This window comes from Coregonus lavaretus (genome assembly GCF_964263955.1).
Source record: "Coregonus lavaretus genome assembly, chromosome: 6".
Classification (NCBI taxonomy): Eukaryota; Metazoa; Chordata; class Actinopteri; order Salmoniformes; family Salmonidae; genus Coregonus; species Coregonus lavaretus.
This window is the reverse complement of record NC_139993.1, coordinates 9869501-9895383: the sequence shown is the minus strand read 5'-3', so window position 1 is coordinate 9895383 and position 25883 is coordinate 9869501. Positions and strand designations below refer to the sequence as shown.

General features: G+C 46.0%; 1 protein-coding gene across 3 annotated transcripts in view; it reads left to right on the top strand.

Annotated features, from left to right (window-relative positions):
- LOC311131117 (protein jagged-1b-like) overlaps positions 1-25314 on the top strand; it is a 30254-nt gene extending 4940 nt beyond the window's left edge. Inside the window, exons 3-26 of one of the 3 annotated variants that reach the window (XM_084163928.1) lie at positions 2552-2609; positions 4911-5168; positions 6002-6062; positions 7172-7302; positions 7682-7801; positions 9975-10088; positions 11972-12085; positions 13420-13533; positions 14278-14324; positions 14896-15069; positions 15808-15958; positions 16861-17025; positions 18142-18255; positions 18943-19056; positions 19303-19416; positions 19844-19960; positions 20322-20349; positions 20751-20836; positions 21456-21569; positions 21963-22072; positions 22227-22460; positions 22671-22799; positions 23054-23204; positions 23510-25314. In XM_084163928.1, coding sequence (XP_084020054.1) covers positions 2552-2609; positions 4911-5168; positions 6002-6062; positions 7172-7302; positions 7682-7801; positions 9975-10088; positions 11972-12085; positions 13420-13533; positions 14278-14324; positions 14896-15069; positions 15808-15958; positions 16861-17025; positions 18142-18255; positions 18943-19056; positions 19303-19416; positions 19844-19960; positions 20322-20349; positions 20751-20836; positions 21456-21569; positions 21963-22072; positions 22227-22460; positions 22671-22799; positions 23054-23204; positions 23510-24057 — 3366 coding nt within the window. In that variant the 3' untranslated portion in view covers positions 24058-25314. The remainder of the gene's footprint in view (positions 1-2551; positions 2610-4910; positions 5169-6001; positions 6063-7171; positions 7303-7681; positions 7802-9974; positions 10089-11971; positions 12086-13419; positions 13534-14277; positions 14325-14895; positions 15070-15807; positions 15959-16860; positions 17026-18141; positions 18256-18942; positions 19057-19302; positions 19417-19843; positions 19961-20321; positions 20350-20750; positions 20837-21455; positions 21570-21962; positions 22073-22226; positions 22461-22670; positions 22800-23053; positions 23205-23509) is intronic. The other 2 variants (XM_084163930.1, XM_084163929.1) reach the window with 2 other exon arrangements.
- Positions 25315-25883: the final 569 nt, after the last annotated feature.

The following is a 25883-nucleotide window of genomic DNA, read 5'->3' as shown; positions in this document are numbered from 1 at the left end:
ATGGGGCGGCGCACAATTGGCCCAGCGTCGTCCAGGTTAGGGGAGGGTTGCCGGCAGGGATGTTCTTGTCCCATCGCGCTCTAGCGACTCCTGTGTCGCCAGGTGTACGGTGTTTCCTCTGACACATTGGTGCGGCTGTCTTCCAGGTTAATTGGGCATTGTGTTAAGAAGCAGTGTGGCTCGGTTGGGTTGTGTTTCGGAGGATGCACGGCTCTCGACCTTCACCTATCCCGTGTCCGTACGGGAGTTGCAGCGACGGGACAAGACTAACTACCAATTTGGATACCACGAAATTGGGGAGAAAAAGGGGTTAAAAAAAAGAGCATTATATCAGTTCCCCTTTTTATAGGTAGAGGCCAATCAGGCCACCATAGCGTGAGCCCTGCTCCTACCGCTCTGCAAAACACAGGCACTTACTCACCCTGCCAACTCCCTTCCTGGACGTGCCCAGGCTTGTCTGCTCGTTTCACTTGCTTTTGAACTATTTTCCCACACTTATCTCAGCCTAGCGAAAGCGCCCGGCCGTGCCTCTGTCCCCAACCAAAACTGGGTACGGAATATGTAGTTAGGCCCCATTCCAAAAATACTCAATGATATTGCAGCAAGGAGGGAGTGACGTAGGGGAGAAAGTGGGACAATGTTTGGAGAGGCACCACTAGTCTGGGGAAAGAAGGGATGGTGTGCTTTGCCTTCTTACCTGGCTGCTATTTACCATTTTGGTAAACATGACTTTGGCACAGACGAAAGGTGGCATGTACTAACCGGCTGGGTTTGGGAGGGGGAAATGTTTTACAATAATTTTTCTTTGATATTTGTAAGGAAAGGACAGTTTTGAGTGGAGTTGTTTTTTTATTTAAGGACAGTGCTTTTAAATTGTGAAGCTAGCCAAGTGAAATTCCCAAGCTATGGATAGTAAAGGAAACTTGAGTTGACTTGGCTACCACTGTTTAGCTTGTCTCTCCATTTCAATGGCTATGATCACGAATCATGATACGCAAAATGGCTGCACACACAGTTGGAGCTGCTGTGTGGTTTTCCCCATATCTTGACATCATCTGGATTTCCTAGGAGTAAAACAACCAGTAATTAGACTGACATCCATATAAGATAACGATCAGTGATTCAATGGAACAAGGTAGCTAGCTTCAGCTGCTGCTAGGCTGTGCAGGGCTATGTGTGCCAGCGAACCAGCGGTGTGTTTGTTTAAATGAGACAAAGTGGCAAGGCCGTAAGTCCCGCACAAGAGGCCGGGCATGCCTCCAAGAAGAGGGAGGGAAAGAACGAGCGAGTGCTGTCTGCCCCGACCACCCCAACCCCCTCCATCACCCCCTGTTTCTACCACCACACACCTTCCTCCCGTCATATTTTTGGAGCTTCATTGACAAGTGCTACAAGGAGTGCTCATGTGAATGTTGGCAAGTGAGTGTGGAGAGAGGCCCATGCCCTCTGACTGGAGCCAAGTATGGACACACACTTGCATTCAGGCACGCACATACACTTATTTGCGCACACACACTCAATTGCACGTACACACAAACCGATATATGACGCACCCAGATAAAAACTTATGATACTGTACACAACAGTCTCAAATTAATGAAGGCACGCATACACACACTCTGGCACACACACTCCTCCCTCAGCCCAGCCCTCCACGGCTCTCCGCTGTCCGTTATCCGATACCGGTGAGAGCTATGGGGGCCTTAAGAGAGACAAAGAGTTTCAAAGAGGTGCCGAAATAATGGACCCCCTCCCGTTCCCCGTCCCCACGACGCACACACAAGCACACGCACACACAAGCACACACACACACACACAGCAGAGATCTCCAGAGATGCAAACCCACTACCTCAAACCCATTCTATTCTACCTACTCCAGCGCGCTCAAGTCGCTCCACACATAACTACTCACAGTGCAGTGGAAGGGAAAAAATAAAGGAGCCCAGGATGTTTTTAAACAATGCCAGCGGTTTGCTTTCTTTATCGCCACCTGATCTCTCTCTATCCGGGGGGGGGTAGTTTTGGGGTGGGTTGCTATAAGGGAGAGTGGCTTAGCCTGCCCGGATCAGAGGGCTGCTGGTGCCTGGGGGGGGGATAGCCGCGCTCTCTCTAATCTGCAACATATGGAGAACTGCCAATGGACAGACACCATACCCACTCGCTCGCGGCTCTCTGGTGTGTGTCCTCACAAATGGGAAGGAGTTTGGCTGTATTTACACTATTCCCTGTGAATGTGTGCCTAATAATAAAGAAATGTTTTGTTTTATTGATAAAGGTATACGCTGCATTAATGTTATACCAGATCTAAGGACAATTATTACCTCAAATGGGACTTTCTCTCCCCCAATTCTTTGGATTTCTGCGAAAATGTTATGTCCATTCAAACAGTAGGCTAAATAAGAAGTAGCCTATAGCCAACTCTGTTAGCAGGAACTATGCAGAAAGGAATCTAAAAGTGAACTTGTCAGCCAGGGGTGAAAGGGTTAATGCAGCTGTGACTTGTTTTACCTGACCCTTCTCTCTATCTTATCAATCTTATCTCTCTCTCTAGAGGTCCTATACATTGATCGTGGAGGCCTTGGACTTCAACAATGACTCTTCTACGGGCAGTGAGTATTATCCCCCAGCATTATGTTACATCGCTCTCTCTCTGCTCCATTCGGTTTCACATTACAAAAGCAACACGACCCTGTGACCTGGAAGTGGTGGTCCCAGGACAAAAATAAGGAACCTTTAAGGCAGTCACTTACTTGTGTGTAAAGGGGCAGAGGTGTGTGTGTGTGTTGGGGGACTGATTTCTTGGTAAGGGACAATTAGGGGGGAGGGGGATTGGGGGCAGGGAAATTAGACTTGTGCTTATAAAAATGTTTTTAAAGGCTTTATGACTGATGGCAGGTGCAGGCCAGGGTCACGCCACCATTCTGTGTGTGTGGTACACACTCACACATTGGCCTTTATGATACTCACATTCAGCCCCCCCCATTTGAAAAGCCATTGGTTGGCATTACTGACCAAAATTGGGCAGAAAACTATGAAGCATAAAGAACCTTGAGTCATTCCCTCTGGCTCTCGTAATCCCCAACTATCGATATGGCTCTCAACTGTAATGTTACGCAATAGTCTCATTCAGAAAACAGTGACGGTAGTATAGACGGGTAAGGGAGAGAGTGAGAAGGAGATGGAGCGAGATCACACTACAGATTTGAGCGTTGTTTGTTTTCAGCCCGACCGTTAGGCGGTCAGTGGGAGTTATGGCTGTGTGTTGCATTTGGCGTCCCTTAGGGAACCATTATAGTTCCCGTGTTAAATCGGCCCCAGGGTACGCTGACCCCTGTCCAGGTGTGCTTTGGCCCAGAAGGAGAGGAGGGCATTAGTTCCACTACAGCCAAGTCTACATCGAGCATGAAACTAAGCATCGCATTCGGGCCAATAAAGGCCAAATGCGAAAAGGTTAGTGTGAGGTTGAAGACTTTATTTTTCGAAAGCCCTCCCGCCGTCAAGCACACACAACAAGCCAGCTAGATCAATGAAAACGTCTGCCAAGGAAGAGGGCCAAACGAGGACAGGCCAAATATTGACCGTCTCACTTAGCGTCAACAAACTAAGTGCCCTGGGCACGTGGCCAATTACCCTCCAATAAGCAGACTCATTAAAAGCCTATCACAGTTGTGATGCTAATGCTAGCCAAATACACTGCTACGGCTAACCTTAGCCTAGAGTTAGCGTCTCTAAATTGTGCTTACATAAGCTTAAATTACAAGTTACCGAGTTCACTATCATGTCGGTGCCGACTCGACTCGTTGCCACGAGCTGTATTCACCACGGAACTGAGAGGTTTAAATGTTTGGTCAAATCTCCAGGATGGTCCAGTACAGTTTCTTGAGGTTGGCTATATTTTTAAAATATGCTACGTTAGCGCTATTTCTCGCACCGTCAACCGTCCAGGACATTCCTGTTTGATATGGCGGGTCACAGTTTGCTTCAAGGTCGTATTTATTTATTTTTTTTCAGTTCGAGGACCCTGGGTTAATTTTGTCCATTATTTAGCCAAACCACAACCCCCTCGCCGTCAAACTATTCCGGGCCTCAGGTAGTGAGAGGGCGTCACCTCACCCCGACCACACTTTGCACTCCACTGGCGAAATACCACATTGGAGCTCAGGATTCTAGAACGGCCTGGAATATTACTACTACGGCCCACCACTACAACTAGCACTGCCGTAAGAAAGCAGCTTTCCCTCCAAGAAAAGAGGAGTAAACAAATTCTAAGCTAACGTTTTTGTTCGTTTTCGCACCCCCTTGTCAAAGCTCGCAGAGGCTGAACAGAATTTAAGTGGGAAGAATGTTTTGTACAGTTTTTTTTACATTTGCGTTGGGGTTGTGTTTGCATTACTGCCTTTCTGTATTTCTTGAGCACCAGAGGACTTCTTTATGGAAAATGGGATTAGGAGGCAGCGACTGCCCTAACGCAGTGTTACATGGCAGCGCTGGCATGGTAGGGATGCCATCCTCTCTCCCTCGAGCGCTGACCCCGGGCGAGGTCGAGTTTGTTTGGGTGCAAGGGTAGCAGAGGGTGGCGAAGTGGGCAGGGACAGAAGGGGGCATCATCTCTTATGTCTGTTGGCAACAGTAGACTTGGATGGCAATTCATATTTGGGCATTTACCCACTGATATTTGGAGAACCTCTACTAGTAAAGACCGAGAAGCGGCATTGAAATGTCCCAAAGCAAGACGCTTTGTCTTGCTGAATGGGCATTCTCATCCTCATTTGTTGACTTCTGTGTATGTATTCTGTCTGTATGACTGCATTTATGGCTTTGCCTCCCCCCTCCCCCTCCCCCTTATGCCCATGTGTTTCCTACCAGTCCCTCTGACTCCTCTCTCTCCGCAATCCATTTCCCTCCATCAGGCGTGGGAGGCGAGATAATTGAGAAGGCCGTTCAGTCGGGCATGATCAACCCCAGCCGCCAGTGGCAGAGCCTGAAGCACAACGGGCCGGTGGGCCAGTTCGAGTACCAGATCCGGGTCAGCTGCGACGAGCACTACTACGGTTTCGGCTGCAACAAGTTCTGTCGCCCGCGCGACGACTTTTTTGGCCACTACAACTGCGACCACAACGGCAACAAGACCTGCCTCGAAGGGTGGTCCGGACCAGAATGCAGCACTGGTAAGAGGGAGAGGTTTAACAAAAGTACTTATCTGTAATTTTACAGCAACGTGAAGCCAAAAGCTTAAGATGTTATTTTTACCATGAGGTTAGACAGTTGAACAAAGATCAAAAGGCAGTAAGTGACATTCATCAAGAATCAATTGCGATATATAATTTCAATGATCAAAATGTTCTATAAATAACAGTGTGCCTTTTTAAGGGCAACTTGTGCTTTAGTGCCTTTTGTTAGCATGCTGTCATTAAGGCAGGGAAGGGAAGTCCAAAACTAGCGAAAGTGACAATGGCCAGCAATTGATAGCAACTGTGTTGAGGTGAATCCAACCAGAGAGAGAATGAACTCTAGGCTAAATATCATTTAGGGGTGGAGTCAAGCTGGCTTCTTCACCCATTGACACCAGGGCAGATTGTCTTAACGCAGCAGATTTTGGCCACGGCCGGCCTGGCAGGCTTGTACAAATAGTTAGCGTTGCCGTTTGGAATTTGGGCTGTTTGCAACGCACCAGCGCACCCCTTAGGCCCTAGTATCCTAGCGGGGAGCGATGGCAGGGCTCCGGGATAAGTCTTGGATTTTGTAGGATTACTGCCCTTGTTGGAGCTTAGGACATTCCCACGAATTTGTAGATAGTGGCGGTGGGAGGGGGAGTTGTCTGACATCATCATGCTGACTCTTTGTGTTTTCTCTCTATCTCTCTCGTCACTCTCTCTTACTTTCTTTTCCTGTGAATTTCTTGCTGACTCTCACTGTCACCCCTCTTGACTTTATTTCTCTCTCTCTCTCGCTTTCTCCTTTACCTTCTCCCTCATTTTCTTTCTCTTTCTATCTCGCTCAGCTATTTGCAGGCAAGGCTGCAGCACTGAACATGGTTCCTGTAAATTGCCCGGAGATTGCAAGTAAGCACCGCTTTTTCCCAACACAAACATTTTCAGTTAACCTAAGTTAGTAAAAAGCTCAATGAATAGAGCCAGACTCAGAATCTCGCTGCAACTTGTCACTCAGCAACACCCTTGTTCCACATGGAGATAACACCATTGACAGGGGGAATTCCCAACACCAACACAGAAGAAAACAGACTGAAGCAGGAAGTGACTGTTTAAAAAAGTTTTCCATTGCAAATAAACACAAACCAATGAATCCCCCTCCCATCATCCAGAGCTGTGAAGGGCCCAGACCTTTGCGTGTTTTGGGAAGGGAGTGTATGTGGGGTGGTTGGAGATTATCGCGACCCCTCTCGACCCCCTTTGCACACGTCTGCCAGGGGCCCCCAGAGTGGTGAGAGCTTAATGGCGGCGGCGGAATCTGGTCTCGAAGACCGCTGTCAAATTCAAAGGATTTTTTTTTCTTTCACCTGTCTGTTTCCCCGCCCCCACCCTCTTTCACCTCCCTTCAGCGCCACACTTTGATGTCGCGTTAGCCTTTTAGTCTCGCAGCCAAGAAAAAATGGAAAGCGCCGCTAGGAGACGTTAGCATGTTGTGGAGATTCTGGAGAAGCTTCTATGGCTTTATCTGAACTCAAACACACATCTGATTCCTAAGGGAGGCTGGAGTGAAATGGGGACTTTTGATGGTTTCACATTTTGATGGATTTTGCAGCTCTGATTCAAGCCTTTCAGAAGCAAATTATGTGTTAGGTAGGAGGTGTATATATATTGGGTAGCTGGAATAATTATCCATTGCCTCAAGCAAGGGTGGGCTGGGCATGGATACCAGGGATGAATTATAAGGTGTGTGTGTGGGGGGTGTATTCGACTCGCTCTGTTATGCTAATGACTCAGTGGAAAGTTTACCCCCGCTAGTGCCCTGTCCAGACAAGCACTTTTACTTGCTCAAGGAGCAGTCTTAGCCCTGCCCAACTCATTTGTGTGTGTGTGTTAAAAGAGAGCTTGCGATACATTGTGTGTGTTTTTAAGCGGGATCGTGTTGAGCACTGAATATGTGTTTTTGTTAAGATCGGACGTCCCGTGCATTGAGTACTTATCGAGTGTGTGCATGTGTCCTGCAGGTGTCTGTATGGCTGGCAGGGCGAGTACTGTGATAAGTGCATCCCTCACCCGGGATGTGTGCACGGAACCTGCGTGGAACCGTGGCAGTGCCTCTGTGACACAAACTTTGGTGGCCAGCTCTGCGACAAAGGTACGCATGCAAACACACACCAGAGAGGTATACTACAAAGCATGATCATTGAGTTGGCCAGCTCTTTGACAAACAACCAGAAATAGGCCTACTGAATTTCTGGTTCATTAAGAAAGTTCAACTTAGATATGTTTTTGGTTGTTGAGTCAATTACACCATGCCCATTTCAAGCTTATCTTAAATATATATATATATATTTATTTATTTATTTCAGAATATTTGGGCAAGTTAGCTGGCTAACTCATTGATCCTGCTTTGTAGTATACCACTCTGCTCTGTAGATATACAGCTGATAACTGGTGCCATCCACAAACACACTCACCCATTTGCTGTGAAACACCAGCACACACACTCATACTTTTCCCTCCCTGTCTTCCAGATCTGAACACATGTGGTACGCTCCAGCCCTGTCTGAACATGGGGACCTGCAGCAACACTGGACCTGACAAGTACCACTGTGCCTGTCCTGACGGCTACTCTGGTGTCACCTGCGAGAAAGGTGAGTCGCCTGACACACACAGACACACATACGTGTACTTGCGCGCGCGCGCGCGCACACACACACACACACACACACACACACACACACACACACACACACACACACACACACACACACACACACACACACACACACACACACACACACACACACACACACACACACACACACATATATATATATATATATATATATATATATATATATATATATATATATATATATATATATATATATATATATATATATATATATATATATTAGGTAAGTCGCTTGTAGTGTCTAGGGTCTGGTTCCACTCAATGTTTCTTCCTTATGAGAGTGACATTGGAGTAGAAAACAAGACAGGATAAGATTAACTTTATTGTCCCAGAGGGATATTAGTCTTGAACACCACTCTCAATTTTTTTCATTTTCTGGTGAAGACTGAGAGAAAAAGGTATTTGTTTTCCCAAGACCGGTCGGTGAGTTCCAAGTCATGTGGTGCGACAGGTCGAGGGGTCATAGTTCAGGGGTTAGGGGGGGTCAGCCCCGTGCTTAACCCCATCCAGGGAGGTTCCGTTCGTCGGGCGGTCTCCTGCGTCACTCCGGCCAGGAGGTGACGACCTCGTTAAGGTGTTGTCAAGGGAAACGGGAACGGGAGGAGACCCATTAACGGAGCTAACCTTTCTATGAGGGTGGATTGTATTCCACCTTCATCAACAAATCTAACAGTTACCTCACATCTTTTAGTTGTTTAAATGTGTCATTTGTTTGAATTAAGGTTGGTTTCTATAACGTTTTAGTTTTGATCATAGGGATGAGTTGTATATGTAATTTGTTTTGAGTTGACGACGTTTCAAAGAAGTTGGGTCGAATTCAATCATTAGGATGAGTAGATGGCCCTTGTTTTGTATGGGGGTCAATGGAGACATGACTCAGCTAATTGAGGGGGAAGCTCCCTGTAGGCGTTGGCAGTCAAACACGCCCGCTCTGTGTTAGTCTGGGACAGTTGCCACCTCTGTTTGTAGCAAGGGTTTGAAAACTATCGCCGGTCATCTTGAGAGCGAGGGAGGGAGTGGAGGGAGAGAAGAGGGGGATTCCAGCTTCCAGTCAAGCCTGAATTCTCCTTTTCTTTTTCTCTCCCAGCCAGACCCAACAACATTAAACCCCCCTCCTATGCTCCTTCTCTATCCCCCTCTCTTCCTCCCCTGCCCCTAGCCCGCTGACACCAATCAACAGTCATCTCCCTCTCGCCTCCCCCTTGGGTTGAGTCCCAAATGGCATCCTATTCAGGGCACTACTTTTGACCAGGGTCAATAGGGCTCTGGTCAAAGGTAGTGCATTATACAGAGAATAGGGTGCCATTTGGGACGCAGCCTCGGTCTGCCGGCCAAAGAATGCAGAGCATTAATTGATTTGAGCGGTGGAATCCGTCGTGACTTGTGAGTTTGCTATTCTCTTCCCTCCTGTCTTCTCTCGTCCTCCCGCGGAGGGATGGACAATGATTTGTGCTCGGGTGGAAGTCACGGCGCGTCGCTCGGTGGGTCAACATGCCATGACAGACGATTTCCTGCTAGCTAGAGTTAACGCTAAGGCTATAGGGCTAGGGCCCTGGGGGGCTAGTGAGAGTGAAATGGGAGAGGGGATGTTTTTTTTGCGTTTGTTTTTTCTAACGACGTAGGCCTAGTGGGGGAACGGACCCTCAGTCTTTCTCTCCCTCTTTCTGTAACTCTGTCACTTTCTTTCTGTGTATTTTATTCTTTGTCTGGTTGTCTTTTTCTCAGTGAGAAATGTCATTCTTTCTCTTGTTCTGTTTATTTCTCTTGCACTCAGCACTGTCCTTTATCTCTCCCTCCCTCTCTTGCACCTCGTCTTGCGGTGTGGTCCAGAGCTGGTTAGTGAGAGGTCAAAGGGGCTTTCCACTCCACTGGCTGTAGCCTAGCTGGGCCAGAGAGAGCTGCTGGGAACCGACAGCAGCGAGGGGAAAACCCACCCCACCCTCCTGCAGTGTGAGAACTAACGGAGTTTAGGAGTTTAACTCTCTCTCTCTCTCTCTCTCTCTCCTCTACCCGCTCTATCCGTTCTCCACCTCCCCATCCTTCTTTCTCTCCCATCTTTCTCCCTTTTACTCACTCGCTCTCTCTCTCTCTCTCGCTCGCTGTCTGTCTCGCTCTCTCTCGGTCCATAGCAGAGCATGCCTGTCTGTCGGAGCCCTGTTTTAACGGAGGGAGCTGTGTGGAGACCAGTCAGGGCTTCGAGTGCCAGTGTGCCCCCGGCTGGAGTGGCCCCTCCTGCAGCATCAGTAAGTAATACATTATAGTATGTAATACCTGAGGTTTAGGTAATTTAAATTCAATATTATACTCAGTGGGTTTACCCTTGTACATTCACCGGCCTCTAGCACTAGAAAAGCCTGGCCTCGTTGCTCCTTGGCTTGCGCAACGGCTCGCATGGAATCTTTGCTGCTGCCTTGGCCCTTGTATGTCTCTCACGTCGCCCGTGTGCTAGACTCATGATGAAGTCTCTCCTGCTCATGGTGTTCATGCTTGAACAACACGTGCGTTGATAGCAGCCAAGTCAAGCATGTTGTAGAACACAGTGGCAGGTTCCTCCTTTCACTGTGTACAGCCGTGCCATCTGATCCAAAAAATCCGCAACAATAGAATGGAATAGAAGTAGAGAACATTAGGATCGTTTTCTCATAGGAAAAACAACACGTGTGATACAGAAGAGCATAATGCATTGTATAAGTGGATCTATATATGGCGACGCGTACAGTGGTAGAAACAATACACAATTGTTATAAGTAAAGATACCTTAATTTGAAAATGACTCAAGTGAATTTCACCCAGTAAAATACTACTCGAGTGAAAGTCTAAAAGTATCTGGTTTTAAATATACTTAATTATCAAAAGTAAAAGTAAATGCTATAGATCATTTCAAATTCCTTATATTAAGCAAACCAGACGGCATGATATTATTTTTTGGGGGTGGGGATAGCCAGGGGCACAATCCAACACTGACATCATTCACAAACTAAGCATTTGTGTTTAGTGAGACCGCCAGATCAGAGGCAGTTCTCTTGATAAGTGCGTGAATTAGACAATTTTCCTGTCCTGCTAAGCATTCAAAATGTATGGAAGTAAAAAGTACATATTTTCTCTAGGAATGTAGTGAAGTAAAAAATATAAAGTACAGATACCCCCAAAATACTTAAGTAGTACTTCAAAGTATTTTTACTTACTTACTTTACACCACTGAATGCGTATTATGTAGCCTAATTTTGAAATACCTTTGTTCGGTCTCTGTGGCCCTGTTGATGGCAACTGTTGGATGCATGGCGGTCATGACACAAACGTTCTTTCTTGCCTTGCATTGGTAAGGTGTGAGTGTTGACTTGACACTCTTCAGCACTGTTGTAGAGTACTGTTGCTGTGCAGGTGCCTTGTTTTGCGCAGAGGGAGGGAGCTCCCGTCTCACTTTGTTCATGGTGCCGACCAGGCTTGTTTTCTTTGCAACCAACTTGTTCGCCAATGACCGTGACATGAAGAAGTTGTCCGTGTTGACATTTCTCCGCTACCGTTTTGAGATTATAATTTGAATAGATTAATACAGTAGAATGGCCCGCCCTGTTCTTCATTCACAACTGGTCATTACATAAATATGCATTGTTCGCTTCCCCTCGCTCATCAACCCATTCACCCCCATCATAATTTACTTTCTTTCATCTCTTATGTGTGAAATTAGTTTAGTTATAGTTTAGGTTCAGTTTCGAAGCAATTATCAGGGTGATTATCAACTGGGCACGGCACGTTCAACTGTCGAGAGAAGGAGGGGAGCAGGCCCTACTATCGGGAGAAGGAGGGGAGCAGGCCCTACTATCGGGAGAAGGAGGGGAGCAGGCCCTACTATCGGGAGATGGAGGGGCAACGGGCGGAAACCATACAAAAAATGACATGCCCTCATAAAACTGGTTATAACACCAGTTCTGTTTGTGATATTAATAGGGGTTAAGATTCTAACAACCACAGTGTGTTGTATTGACTTATTTAGGAAAAGTCAATAACTGCGGGGACATGACTTTCAAAATGTAAATGTATTTTGTGTCATTATGATGCGATCAGCCTTTCAAGCGCTAGAGACCATAGTCATGGACTTTTGATTTGACATTCTCCCTCCCTCCAGATGTGGACGAGTGTTTCCCCAACCCCTGTGGCCACGGAGGCACCTGCCAGGACCAGGTCAACGGCTTCAAGTGCACCTGTCCCTCCCAGTGGAGCGGCAAAACCTGCCTCATCGGTCAGTCAGTCCTCTATCCCATAACACCCCGCACCTCCGCTATCATACGGTCGTCACTATCTGGCCTAGTTGCGAAGTCTGACTTTGCAGCTTGGCCATCTAGTTGGAACCCTATCATACAACCACTGATCTCTCATTCATCCTCTATCCTAAAAACCGTATACCTCTGATATTCCACAAACCCCATGCAACTCCTCTACTGTATCCCCTCTATCACAGAAACGACTGAGTACTCGTATATCCTACAAACCTCTACCGTCTATCTCACAACAACAACAACCTAGTCCTTCTCTATCCCACTACCACCTATATATTCTATATCCTACTACCATAGAGAGAGTACTGTATTGATCTCTTTGCCCACTACGGAGTTGGTAGATTATATACTGTATTTGACCCACTGATACAGGGTCAAATATCTCTTCTTCTCTCTAATGGTTAAAGTTAGTTTCCTAGATCTGTGGTTGAGGGCAACTTCTAACAACCTTGCTACAATTAAAGGATGTCCTTAGTACACAGATCTAGGACCAGTTTACACTCTCCAAATCTGAACTTTAACCATTAGGGGGTGAAATCTCAAAACTAACCTTAGAAAAGCTTCTAAGTGCAAATTCATCTTCCTCTTCGTCATACCACCCTTGTCTTTTGGTGGCGCTCTAGTGTGAAGATTTGGAAACGGGCATGCCAGGATGGGGCAAAGTTCCTTCGGCATTCCATTCCATGGCTACTTTTGGGAATCCTCGGGGCAGGGATAAAGTGGGGTTTCCTAAGCCGGGAGGTCATCCTTTGAGGAATGGCAGTGTGTTTAAAGGGCTTAGAATGAGTAGCGAGAGGATGGGTGCCACCAACTCTATTCACTCCTGCTTTAATCCACTAACAACTACCCTTCCCCCCCACTCCTTCTTACTCCTCCTTTCCCTCTTCTTCTCCTCTCTCTCTTCCTCACCCCTTCTTAGTGTGAGGAGCGAGAGGATGGGTGCCACTAACCCTTCACTGCTGCCTTGATCCACTACCCTTCACCCCCCCCCCCCCCCCCCCCCCCCCCCACTACCCTTCACTCCCCCCCCCCCACCCCCGGAACATTTGTGTTTGTTTGTCCCCAATTGCCTTTCACCATGGGGACTGGCTCCGACGCGGTTTGAATGCAAACCACAGCAGACCACCAGAAAATACCATAAATAGAATTCTTAGAATAGGCATCCCCAAATTCAAATCCTATGGCTGCCGACACCTCACAGTCGCAGGCCAATGCCCTGTAAGAGGAATGAAGGAATTAAATGGTCCTTTTTCCTCTATCTGTGTCTTTCTCAACGGTTTGTTTTTGTGGGTTTCAGACGCCAATGAGTGCGAAGGCGACCCCTGCCTGAATGCCAACTCCTGCCGCAACCTGATTGGAGGGTACTTCTGCGAGTGCCTCCCCGGTTGGATGGGCCAGAACTGTGACACCAGTGAGTGTTTTCAATGAAAAAGCCTGTCGCTTGTTCTAATGCAGGGGTGGGCAAGTCTGGTTCCAGGGAGCAGCAGGGGATGCAGGCTTTTGTTCCAGCCCAGCGCTAACATGGGTAATTCAACTAATTAACTAATCATGGTTGGCAATTGAAAGCAATTGAAAGTGTCTTCGTGCCGGGGTAGAACAAAAGCCTGCTCACCCTGCCATTCAATCTCCAGAGTCCAAAGTTGCACACCCCTGTTCTACAATGAAGCAATGACACTGTCAAGTGCCAGTAGCAACTTTAAACAACTGTTCTAGGGCCAGTTTTGGAAGTGAGTTCATGACAATGAAGGCAAGGACTGAGGCTGGCTCAGTGTTTTTTGGACCTGGACTACTAGTTCTGGAGTGGTCAGTCTGAAAATGGACAACAGCAAAAAAATATATATATATTAAATAAATAAATAAAATACATGTTTTTATCTGGAGTCATTGTCTGCTTGCACAGCCGGGCAGATGATAACGTCCAGATAACATGGGTGCTCGAACAATCGTGTGAAGCCCCAGCGCACCGAGGCCCGACTGAATCGCACCTTTTTTTCCCCACCCATTCTCAAACAAGGCTTATCTTGAGGAAAGCTTGCAGGAAATTTTGACAATAAATTCTTATCAAGGCCTCGCCTCGGCGGAGCTCAAATTGTATACATAATTTATATATATTTTTTATTTTCTTATTTTGTATTGTTACAAATTGTTTCCGCAGATATCAATGACTGCCAGGACCAGTGTCAAAATGGGGGAACCTGCAAGGTATGTTTATTGGGTTCCTCCCAAATGGCATCGTATTCCCTATATATTGCACTACTTTTGACCAGAACCCTATCATGGGGAATAGGGTGCCATTTGGGACACAGATGTTTTCTTATTTTACCGGAATGTACCGGTCCTGGGCAATTTACATATTTCGGACACTTCCTTGCATATTGGAGTTGTTTTTGGCTTCTTTCTCTCCCCCCTTCTCCTCTTTCTGCCCCTTTTTTCCTTTTATAGCAGTTTTAAAAATGGCAAACTGCTTTCAGAACACAGACATGACAGAGTTGCTCGGGCAATGCTAACAAAGTGAGGGGCAGAAAGACATGAATGCTTGTGAAGGATGGGAGGGAGGGAGGGAATAGGCGGAAGGTCTTCATGACTACAATAGATCAGATTACCATAAACATTCTCGTCCCCTGCCAGGAAAAATAAATCTGTCTTAATTCTTTTCCAACCCTTTCACAATGGCTTGTTTTCCTCACCGCCCCGTTCCGTACCTCCCACACTCACCACCAACACCCTGTTCTCTCTTTATTTTTTCCTCTCTCCGGTTCCCTCCCCTCCCTAGGACATGGTGAACGGGTACCGCTGTGTGTGTCTGTCGGGTTTCGGCGGCGAGCACTGCGAGAAGGACATAGACGAGTGCGCCAGTGGCCCGTGCCTGAACGGTGGCCGTTGCAAGGACGACGTCAACGGCTTCCAGTGCCTGTGTCCGCCCGGTTTCTCTGGCAACTTCTGTCAGGTGAGCAGAGATTGGCACCACACCCCCTCACTGTGCCCAGAGCCCACCCAGAGTTGGTCCAAGTCACCTCAAACCACAACACTGATCCAGGTGCAGATATTGCTCCATCCTTGTAATGGTTTATGGTTAGGATAGGAGGTAGTATAATCTGATCCTAGATCTGTGGTTAGGGCCAACTTATCTTGAGTAAATCCAGAGTAAGTTGCAGTCACCTCAAACCACTGATCCACGGTCAGATACAGTATTTCCCCATACTTTTAATGGTTAAGGTTAGGATTGGAGATGGGGTAATCTGATCCTAGATCGGTGGTTAGGGCCAACTTTCCTTGACTGCCTCCCTCTCTCCTGCGTGAATCTCCTCACCATGATCTGTTTTCATTGATATCCTCCTCTTCAATTGTTTCCCTCCTTTTTTCCCACGTTCTGTTAGTTTTTTTGGTGCTACCTTTCGCCCCACTGTAATCGCACCTGCGTTTCGCTCTGCGATCGTTTCTCTTTGCAACTCTAAACCAGAGCTTTGTTGCGCTTGTTAACACTTGTGAACCTTCTGTCTGGGCTAAGTCTGTCTTCTCTTTTCCCGCCTCCTCCAACTCCCCACTGCTAAGCGTTTGTTTATGGTTCTTTAGCAGGTTTCCGTGGTGAAGTCTACAATAGGTTATTATGGAAAAGGTAAAATGGCAGGTATTACTTTACATGGCTTATGTCTAAACCGTTCTGTTTCTGTTCTCACCTTCTCAGCTGGATATCGACTACTGCATGCCGAGCCCGTGTCAAAGCGGGGCCCAGTGTTTCAACCTGGCTACCGATTACTTCTGCAAATGTCCCGAAGACTACGAGGGCAAGAACTGTTCCCATTTGAAGGACCACTGTCGTACCACACCCTGCAAAGGTTCATAGTAGCTTTTTGCTTTAGCCTTGTGCAGTCTTTACAGTGCTGTAAAAGTCTGTTGGTTTTCAGTGTTAGCCTAGCCAGTTTCGGCTAGCTTGGCTAATGCTAATGAAAGGTAACACCAAAAATTTGAGGTCACTCGTCTCACTTTGATTTTTTTTACAGCCAACTGTAAATCTGAGAGGGGGGCTTTTTAGCCGAGCAGAGCCTGTAATCTAGTCCGCTAACTCAAGGCCATTGTGCTGGGTGTGTGTGTCACACTATTGTGTGTGAAGACCTAGGGTTAGCAAGCCTGCGCGGCGCTAACCCGTTCTCCGCCGGTCCCCCAGGGCCTCGTTACCATGGGAAGGGTTAAGATTTGGTTTCTTGTCTTCGAGCAGCTACTGCTGACAGAATACTTTTTTGACAAGACACTCCCTTCAAGAACCCCCACCGCCCCCCTCCTCCTTCTGACAAATTGCCTCTGCTTCTTAAATTTTTCCTCCCCTCCCTACTGGACTTTGTTCGTCTCTCCAAAACGCCCCAGAATAATCTGACAAACTGTGAAGTGCTCTGTGTGTGTTCTTCCTGCTAAATACTCAATAGACCCCCTTCGTTTTCTCACTCTGGCGTGTGTGTGCGTGCGCATTTTTGAGAGTAATTACAACAGTGTGATAAGGGTTTATACCCTTGTATTTAGTTAACTACTTTTATCTAAACACACACCACAGACTAAATAAATTAGGAGGGCCTTGGCATGTGTTGTATCTGTTGAATATTTATTTTTTGGAAGGTGTAGCAGCCAAAGCATTTGTGAAGGTTTATACGATGTGTGGCAACGTCAGTTTTGTGCAATAGATATCAACATTTGTGATTGCCATATATGCACACTGTCCTAACCTCGCCCGGTCTCTCTCCCTCAGTGATTGACAGCTGCACGGTTGCCGTGGCATCCAACAGCACCCCTGGGGGCGTGCGTTTGATTTCGTCCAATGTGTGCGGGCCCCACGGGCGCTGCCGGAGCCAGGCTGGGGGCCAGTTCAGCTGCGAGTGCCAGGAGGGCTTCACCGGGACCTACTGCCATGAGAGTAAGTGACCCCTACACTCCACCAGTTCCACCAAGAGGTGAAGAACGGTGGATGAATGGCTGAATGGAGGATGGCTAGGGAGGTGGATGGATGGATGGAGCCTTGGATAGATGGTGAATGGTTGAAGTGTGAATTAAGGGGTCAATGTGGGGGTGTGATGGAGGCATGGATAGAGGAGAAAATGTGGCAGAATTGAGGTTGAAGTGGAGAGGGCAGAGAATGGAGGAAGAATGTTATTGCAGAGGTAGAGGACGGGATGGGCCCTTCTTGAGAAGTGGATGTTCTTTACAAACCCTCCTTCACTCCGACCACAAGTACACCACAAGAATCTCCCTCCCCGTTATAGCAATCGTTCCTGGCGCTTGACAAGCGATCTCCCTCTGTCACGACACATGCATCCTTGGGTTCAAAGCGTGCTCTTGCACCCTCCAAACCCGGAGACTTTGTTATCCCCAACACTTCTTTCAGGGGAGAGTGGTGACCCCCTTGATGATAATTATTAGCTCCCTGTTTAATGGATGGCCATTTTAGCTGCCGGCTCCCTAGCCCAGAGAGGTCAGGCGGCCTAGCCCTGGCCCTGCCAGTCACTGGGTTATCAGCTCTAATGGAGGACTGGAGGGCCCCAGGCGAGGCCTATGCTGTCTCTCAGACACAGGCCTTGATTAATGACCCTGCCCAGCCTTCGCTAGCCTGTCAGGGGGTGGGGAAGTTGTTAAATGAGGGGGGCTCCATGCCTCCCCACCCCTAACTCTCATTCTCTTTAGACAGGAAGTCTGCCTGGCCTTGTCTCTCCCACGCACGCACACACACACCCAACACCAAGATCTCTGTTTTGGTTTTGGGTGACAGAAGAGGGAGTTTTTGGAATGGCTATTGGTGGGAGGTTACTTGACCGGAGACGACAGCCAAAATAAATGGGGCACTAGGGAACCTGCAAGGCCTCCGTTGAATGTGTAATGTGGAAACAATGCGAGTTGTTCACTTGTTCTAAGAAACTCTAGAAAAATTGTAAATGGAAATGGTAAATAAGTCCTTGGTGCACGCCTTGATTGCATGGCTTGATATTGTGCATATTCTCAGACTTATTTTTCCTCTTTCTTTCACTCACTCTCTCAGATATAAATGACTGTGAGAGCGGCCCGTGTCAGAACGGGGGAACGTGTATTGACAAAGTCAGCCTGTACCAGTGCATCTGTGCCGAGGGCTGGGAGGGACCCAACTGCAAAAACAGTAAGTGAATTGTCTTCTCGCCACACACTACTGTTATGTAGTCATATTTGTTTATATGAATAATGGCTTTCACTTTCTTTGAACCACCGGTGGATAATACATTATGTTATTGAAGTTATATACAAGTTATTTAGTTGCCGGCTACATTTTAGAGAAAATTGTAGAGGCCCCCCATCTTGTCACTGTAGAGACATTTCTGCATTTTTAAGCCAATTTCCTGCAATTCTACACATTTCTCAGTGGAGCTTAGATTCTTTTTCTGCAGCTTTAAAGCTAATGTCCTGCAATTCTATGCATTTTGCCATGGATAATGCCGTGTTTTTGCTCAAACATAACAAAATGAATACTGCTAAATTCATTATTTTGGAAATGTTCTATTCTCGCTGACTGTCAAGCTTTTATTTAGGTGATTTGAGAACGAACAAAGATCATATTATAAAAAAAATATATAGGACCATTATCTTTTCTGCATACTTTATATCTGGTTTGTCATTGAATTTGACACTTAAAGCATTTTCCCATCCTGAACGTTTGACTTATGCGACCCGGAAAAAACTGTTAGGCAGCCCGCCCAAGGATTATAATGGCAGAAAAACACATGCTTGTTTTTCTTCTCCTTGAAGATGCTGAACAGTCTGTTTTTTTTGTTTTGTAAATTTCATGTTTGTCTCTGTCTTGTCTCCTCAGACATTGACGACTGCAACACCAACCCCTGTCGCAACCGCGGCACGTGCCGGGACCTGGTAAACGACTTCTACTGTGAGTGTAAGAACGGATGGAAGGGCAAGACATGTCACTCAAGTAAGACCCCCTTACCCCTTACTACAGTATTGCACGCTTTTTGTTTTCGCCCTGGGGCGGCCATGTGTGGTGTGAAGTATGCGTGTGGGTGGGATGTAAGCATGTGTGCATGCTTGTACGTGTTCGAAAAGGGTGTGTTTATGTACATAAATGAAACCTATATATGCAGGTATGTGTGTTAGGGACTAATGGTTTCCTGACATTGACTATGAACAGTTGCTAACATGTAGTCTTTTTCACTTCCAGGGGAGAGCCAGTGTGACGAGGCTACGTGCAACAATGGCGGAACGTGCTACGATGAAGGGGACACCTTCAAATGCATGTGTGCTGCCGGATGGGAGGGTGCCACCTGTAATATAGGTGTGTAGCGTAGCCGGCAGTGCTAAATTATTGCAGCTAATGCTATTCCACCTGAGCATTCACCACAACCACTATGATTTTGTTTTCCCTCAACATTTGACAGTAATGCAATGTCCTGCACATTTTAAATTCCTAAAAATAGACATTTTGAGTCTGACAAAACACTTAGTTTAGATACTGAATTGCTAAACTGTGGTGGCTGAGGTAGCTGCCTCTTTTAACTAGTGCTATAGCAAAAGGCTAGGTCCAAAACTAGGCTAAAGGTTGCATTTGCCCATTCAGCATTTTCTAGTTAGCAGGTAGGCTAAAGGTTGTGTTTGCCTATGTAGCATTGGGTGGCTAACAGGATGGCTAAAGGTAATGTTTGAATGTGTAGCATTTTCCAGCTAGCTAGCATGTTGGCTAAAGGTTGTGTTTGCTTCTCCAGCTAAGAACAGCAGCTGTCTGCCTAGCCCTTGTGAGAACGGAGGCACCTGTGTGGGCAGTGGAGACTCTTTCACCTGCGTCTGCAAAGAGGGCTGGGAGGGCCTGACCTGCAACCAAAGTGAGTGACCCCAGAGTGTGTATGTGTGTCCTCACTTGTCCTAGTAACTGGGGTAGGTAATACATCTTTGGTAGAGAATTGTAGTCTTGTGCACTATTAGCTGTTCATAACAACTTGATAACGTGTAATATTCAGTAGCACTACATTTTAACCTGCCGTAGTAGATTTGCACAGTTTGGCCTTTGTCCTTTATGTAAAGAATTTATCTAGCTAAATCTTAACGATAGGAAACTTTTTTTTATTTTTTTTATTTTTTAGATTAATTGCACGTGGCCTCTCAGCTAGCCACAAATTCATCTTGAGTTAGTATTCTGACGTGCACTCTGTCTAACCGAACTTTCTTTTATTTCTCATTTTACAGATTCCAACGACTGCAATCCCCACCCTTGGTAAGTCAATCCCAAGCCAAATTAGGGCCAGTAAACATATCTTCCCTCAGGAATGTCCTGCTGCTGATAACACACACACACACACACAGACAGACTTGCGTATACACTCAGCGTCAACAAAGAGCCACAAACAACTCACATAACCCTGTTTGCTCAAGACTTCACAATCAGACATTGTACCTTGTTCCACTTCCTCCTCTTCCCAACACCATTGTAAGAATACTATACATTTATCTTTTAAAGAAACAATATTTTTGTGGTGAAATCATTTAATACAGAGGGAATTCTGACTGATGCTTATTTAGATACTTTCTAAGACATTTCCCACCCATTTAGTTAATTATTATTGGTTAAGAGCTGTGACCCCTGACCTCTGTCTCTCTCTATCATTTTCTCTGCAGCTATAACAGTGGAACCTGTGTGGACGGAGATAACTGGTACCGGTGTGAGTGTGCCGCGGGATTCGCCGGACCAGACTGCAGGATTAGTGAGTATTAACCCTTTGCGTTCCTCTCCCCCCCACCCCCCTCACTATTCTTAAGCTGTGACAAAAGTCAGTTAAGTCGGGGCTAAATCGGGTTTAAGTCTCTTGGATTTGGTGGTGCTTGTAGGACAACACAATGGAGGATGAGGCTTATAAGTTGGCTAGATAAGTTCACGCTGCTGTTAGCCCTTTGATCCAGTTAAAGAGAGCTCAGATGGAGAAGTTGATCACCTGCACTCATTCCCAATGATAACTTGACCACCCAGAGTTAGTCCAACTATCAACTATTAACCACCAAGGACTAGGAATGAAACTAGGGTAGAGTTTTGAATGAATTAGTTGATCTTCAACATTTTTTTTTTTTGGGATGAAGTTATACTGCTATGTAATTAGCATAGTTTGATATGTTTGTAATTAGCAAAGTTTGGTCTGTGGCTCTGCAAAATATCAGTCTCAGCAAAATGGTTCTAAGACGTGTATCATGTGTCATTTGGAAGTCTCACTTGTAGTCACTCAGTCTGTTAGTCGGTAGGATAGATGGACCGATGCATATAGATTGATGAACAGATGAAGTGACAGAAATAGAGTAGTACCCTAACAGTTGCCGATCTTGTCCCCTCAGACATCAACGAGTGCCAGTCGTCACCCTGCGCGTTTGGCTCCACCTGCGTAGACGAGATCAACGGCTACCGCTGCCTGTGTCCAGCAGGGAGGGCCGGCCCCAGATGCCAAGAAGGTAAGACCTCTAGCCTCTATGTGTTCCTTTGGAGCCTTATACTTGCTTCAATAAATACATTTCCCATCATGATCAGCAGTGTAATCATCCCTGTTGGATTCTGGCATGACAATGGACTGTATTTTAGTCAGAAACTTGGTCTGAATTTTTGTTCCTTGTGCTATAGCTCTTTAGGTGGTGTTTATAGGACATCAGATAAACAAAGTATAAGTGCACGGTACAATAGCTTTATTACCATAACATCACAAGAACCTAAGTCTTAACAAGAGTCGATGTAGGTGTAAACAGTCAACCTGAATAAAACGCAGTACATCTAGGATTTTGGGCATCTATAGCAAATGTTTCAGGTTCAATCGTGATGAGAGACTAAAATGGCCGCCTCTTGCTTTGCAGTTACTGGGAAACCCTGTGTTGTCAACGGTCTGGTGGCCGTGGATGGGACCAAATGGGAAGACGATTGCAACACCTGCCAGTGCCACAATGGGAAGGTCACCTGTACAAAGGTACGAAACCTCAGGTTCTACGACAAGCTGGCTTTTTTAGCTTTTGTTTGTACCATATTCCATCCCCATAGTGATGTGAGCTAGCTATGCAATGAATGACCTCAAATTCTCACCACCTCTGACCACAGTTGACCACATTCCTGTCCCCCTCCAGATCTGGTGCGGTCCCAAATCCTGCCGGGTCCACAGTAAAAGCCACAGCGGTGGCGAGTGCCCAGTCGGTCAGACGTGTGTGCCCATCCGGGATGAGCGCTGTTTCGTCAAGCCATGCCCCAGCCAGGGCGAGTGCTGGTCGGCCTCCCACAGTCCCCCGCCCCACGCCAAGTGCCACCCCGAGAGCAACTGTGCCAACGTCACCTTCACCTTCAACAAGGACACGATGCCACAGGTGAGTTGGCGCAAGCCACATCATCATAGAAATGTATTCTAACTTAAACTAGGAAGTACATTTAACCAATGGCAAAACATTGTCACATCCAGTTTGGCAGCATTTCATATACCTTGGTAAGACTAGGAGCAGTATGCAGTTTTGGATGAACTGTGATGCCGATACTTTGAACTTATATGTTGAACCTTTTGACCTCTGTGTGTGTGGCAGGGCTTGACTGTTGAGCACATCTGCAGCGAGCTAAGGAGTCTGTATGTGGTGAGGAACCTCTCGTCGGAGTACTCAGTGTCCATGACCTGCGAGCCATCGGCAACTGCCAACGAGATCCATGTAGCCATCGTGAGTACCGCTTGGCTCAAATATTGCCCTCAATTCCATGATTATCAAGAACAAGCAAATGGCCATTTTGAAACATACATTAGTCATTTAGCAGACACTCTTATCCTAAGAATAACTACATTCACTAAAGAATTTGTCCTGTTTCTCACAGTATACTCAATATTCTTTCAAATGAGATATATGGAAGTTAGTCTACATAGTAGTTACTTTGCTTGTACGAAGACTTAGAACTCAATTACTTTTTTATTTTTTAGTCGACGGAGGACCCCAGAAGAGGCAAGGCTCCTATCAAAGAGATCACAGACAATTTCATAGACCTGGTCAGCAAGCGAAACGGCAACAGCACTATCATCACAGCCATCGTCGAGGTCCGAGTCCAGAGGAGGCAGAGCCACAACCCCAATGGTGAGAACACAGAGCACAGGCAGCCAGTTTTTGTTTCTGCAAGGACATTGACCTTCACTAGTGGTGGGATGGTTTTATGTACCTAGGTTTGAAAAATTCCTGAGCATTTCCCAGGTTTTCCAGAAATCCTGGTTGAAGGATTTGGGGAATTTTGCAATTCAAAATTGTTAATGGGAAGAGGGAGAAGATGACATTGCTGCTGCTGTCAACTTCTGCTTCGACTATAGTTTTTGATATCTGAGTCTCCCTCGTTCGTTCTAGTCTTTGATAACTGACGCCTTCCCTCCCTCCCTTTCTCCTTCCAGCAGACTACCTGGTTCCCCTGCTGGTGTCTGTAGTCATCGTCATCTGGCTCTTGGCTGTGGCCTCTGCGTTTATCTGGTGCCTCAAGCGGCGCCGGAAGCCCAGCACCCACACGGGTGTCAACACCCAGTCATCATCCCCAGCGACGACAGCCGAAGACACCAACAACGCGGTCAACAACGTGCGTGAGCAGCTCAACCAGATCAAGAACCCCATCGATAAACACGGTCCGACCAACGGCCTACCCCCAGTTAAAGAACACCCCAACCACCACCACTATCACTACGAGGACAAGAACTCTCTTGTCAATGCCAAAATTAGAACAAACAACTCCGACGTGGGTAGCCACCATTCGGATGACGAGGAGTCTGAGAAGAGGCTTCAGAAGGCTAGGTTCCCCAGGCAAACGCCGTATACGCTAGTGGACCGGGAGGAGCGGAGCCCACAGCCCCTCAGCACGGCCGGCAAACACCCCAACTGGACTAATAAACAGGACAACAGAGACTTGGAGTCGGCGCAGAGCTTAAACCGAATGGAATTCATTGTATAGCGCACAGCTTGGCGACCTTGGCCCGGCCACTTCAACCGGTTTATCATCGTTGGAAGGTCAACTGAGGGGCGCTCCAAAGTTGTTGATACCGTTTTTGAATCAAAAAGTTGTGTTTTACCCTTCACAAAGAAGACAAATTTCCCTGTGTTTAATTTATGTTTCGACAAGCTGGCTCACACTGGCAATAACGGTTGGCTGTGGTTTGGCTGGATTTCCGGGTGCTGCGTTTGTTTGCGGTCTTTTGCAAAACTAGCTAGCTTCGAGGCGCCACTTCTTTAAATGGAGATATCGATGTACGTGTAAGAACATCTCTACGTTGTTCGGTAAGCTGCTGTCAAAGGCTTTTTACAGGCTTTTTCCCAGTAGTCTTACAAAGTGTACGATGAATATTTATGTGGGTTTAGCCTCTAACTGGTTTTGTATTTGTACGCGCTTCTGCATCACCATACCACAGCAACTATCAAAAAATATTATTTATTTTTGTTTAGGGGCAGGTTGAGTCTGTCAGCAGTTGCTGCCGATATGAAGAATTTGTGTCAATGTAGAATGTTGTATAGATCTGTAAATATTTTTTTATTAATCATTGTGTATATTTGATTTATTAACTTAATAATCAAGAGCCTTAAAATATCATTCCTTTTATTTATATGCATTGTTTAGATTTGAAGGTTTGACAGCTTTGTAAGCTTACAACTTCCTTATTTTTGATGAAAATATTGTTTCAATATATAAAGTGAGGTCAAAGTATTTGGACATTGACATTTTTTGTTTTTGCTCTGTACTACAGTACTTTGGGTTTTGAAATGATACAATGACTGAGGTTAAAGTATAGACGGTCAGCTTTAATTTTAGGGTATTTTCATCCATAATGGGTGAACCTTTTAAAATAATTACCACACTTTTTGTACATGGTCCACGTATTTCAAGAAACCAACATTTGGACAAATTCACTTGTGTATTAAAGTAGTTAAACGTTTATGATTTGGTCCCATATTCCTAGCACGCAATGACTACATCAAGCTTGTGACTCTACAAACTTGTTGGATGCAGTTGCAGTTTCAGATTATTTTGTGCCCAATAGATTTGAATGGTAAATAATGTCCCATGTGGCTCAGTTGGTAGAGTATTGCGCTTGCAACGCCAGGGTTGTGGTTTTGATTCCCACGTGGGGAACAGTACGAAAATGTATGCACTCACTACTGTAAGTCGCTATGGTTAAGAGCGTCTGCTAAATGAATTAAATGTTAATGTAATGTCATTTTGGAGTCACTTTTATTTTAAATAAGAATGTTTCTGAACACTTCTACATTAATGTGGATGCTACCATAATTACAGATAATCCTGAATTAATTGTGAATAATAATGAGTGAGAAAGTTGGAGGCACAAAGATCATACCCTAAGACATGCTAACCTCTCACCATTACAATAACGGGAGAATAGCCTTTTTCGGGAGGGTATGATATTTATTCCTCAAACTTTCTCACTCATTATTCATGATTCAATCAGGGTTTCTGTAATCATGGTAGCATCCACATGAATGGATGAAAATACCCTCAAATTACAGCTGACAGTCTGCACTTTAACCTCAGTCATTGTATCATTTCAAATCTAAAGTCCTGGAGTACAGAGCCAATACTTTTGGACCTCACTTTGTTTCATAAATGCCAAAAGTGTTCTTGAAAGAATAGTTTATTTCTTAACAATTGGATGGGCATTTTTGGCCCCCCAAAAAACATGTTTTTGAACGACGTCTGTTTGAAACCATTTCTATGGTATATTTGCCAGGACTCTTTTGTAAGTACTTAAATGTAAATGGGATGGGAGG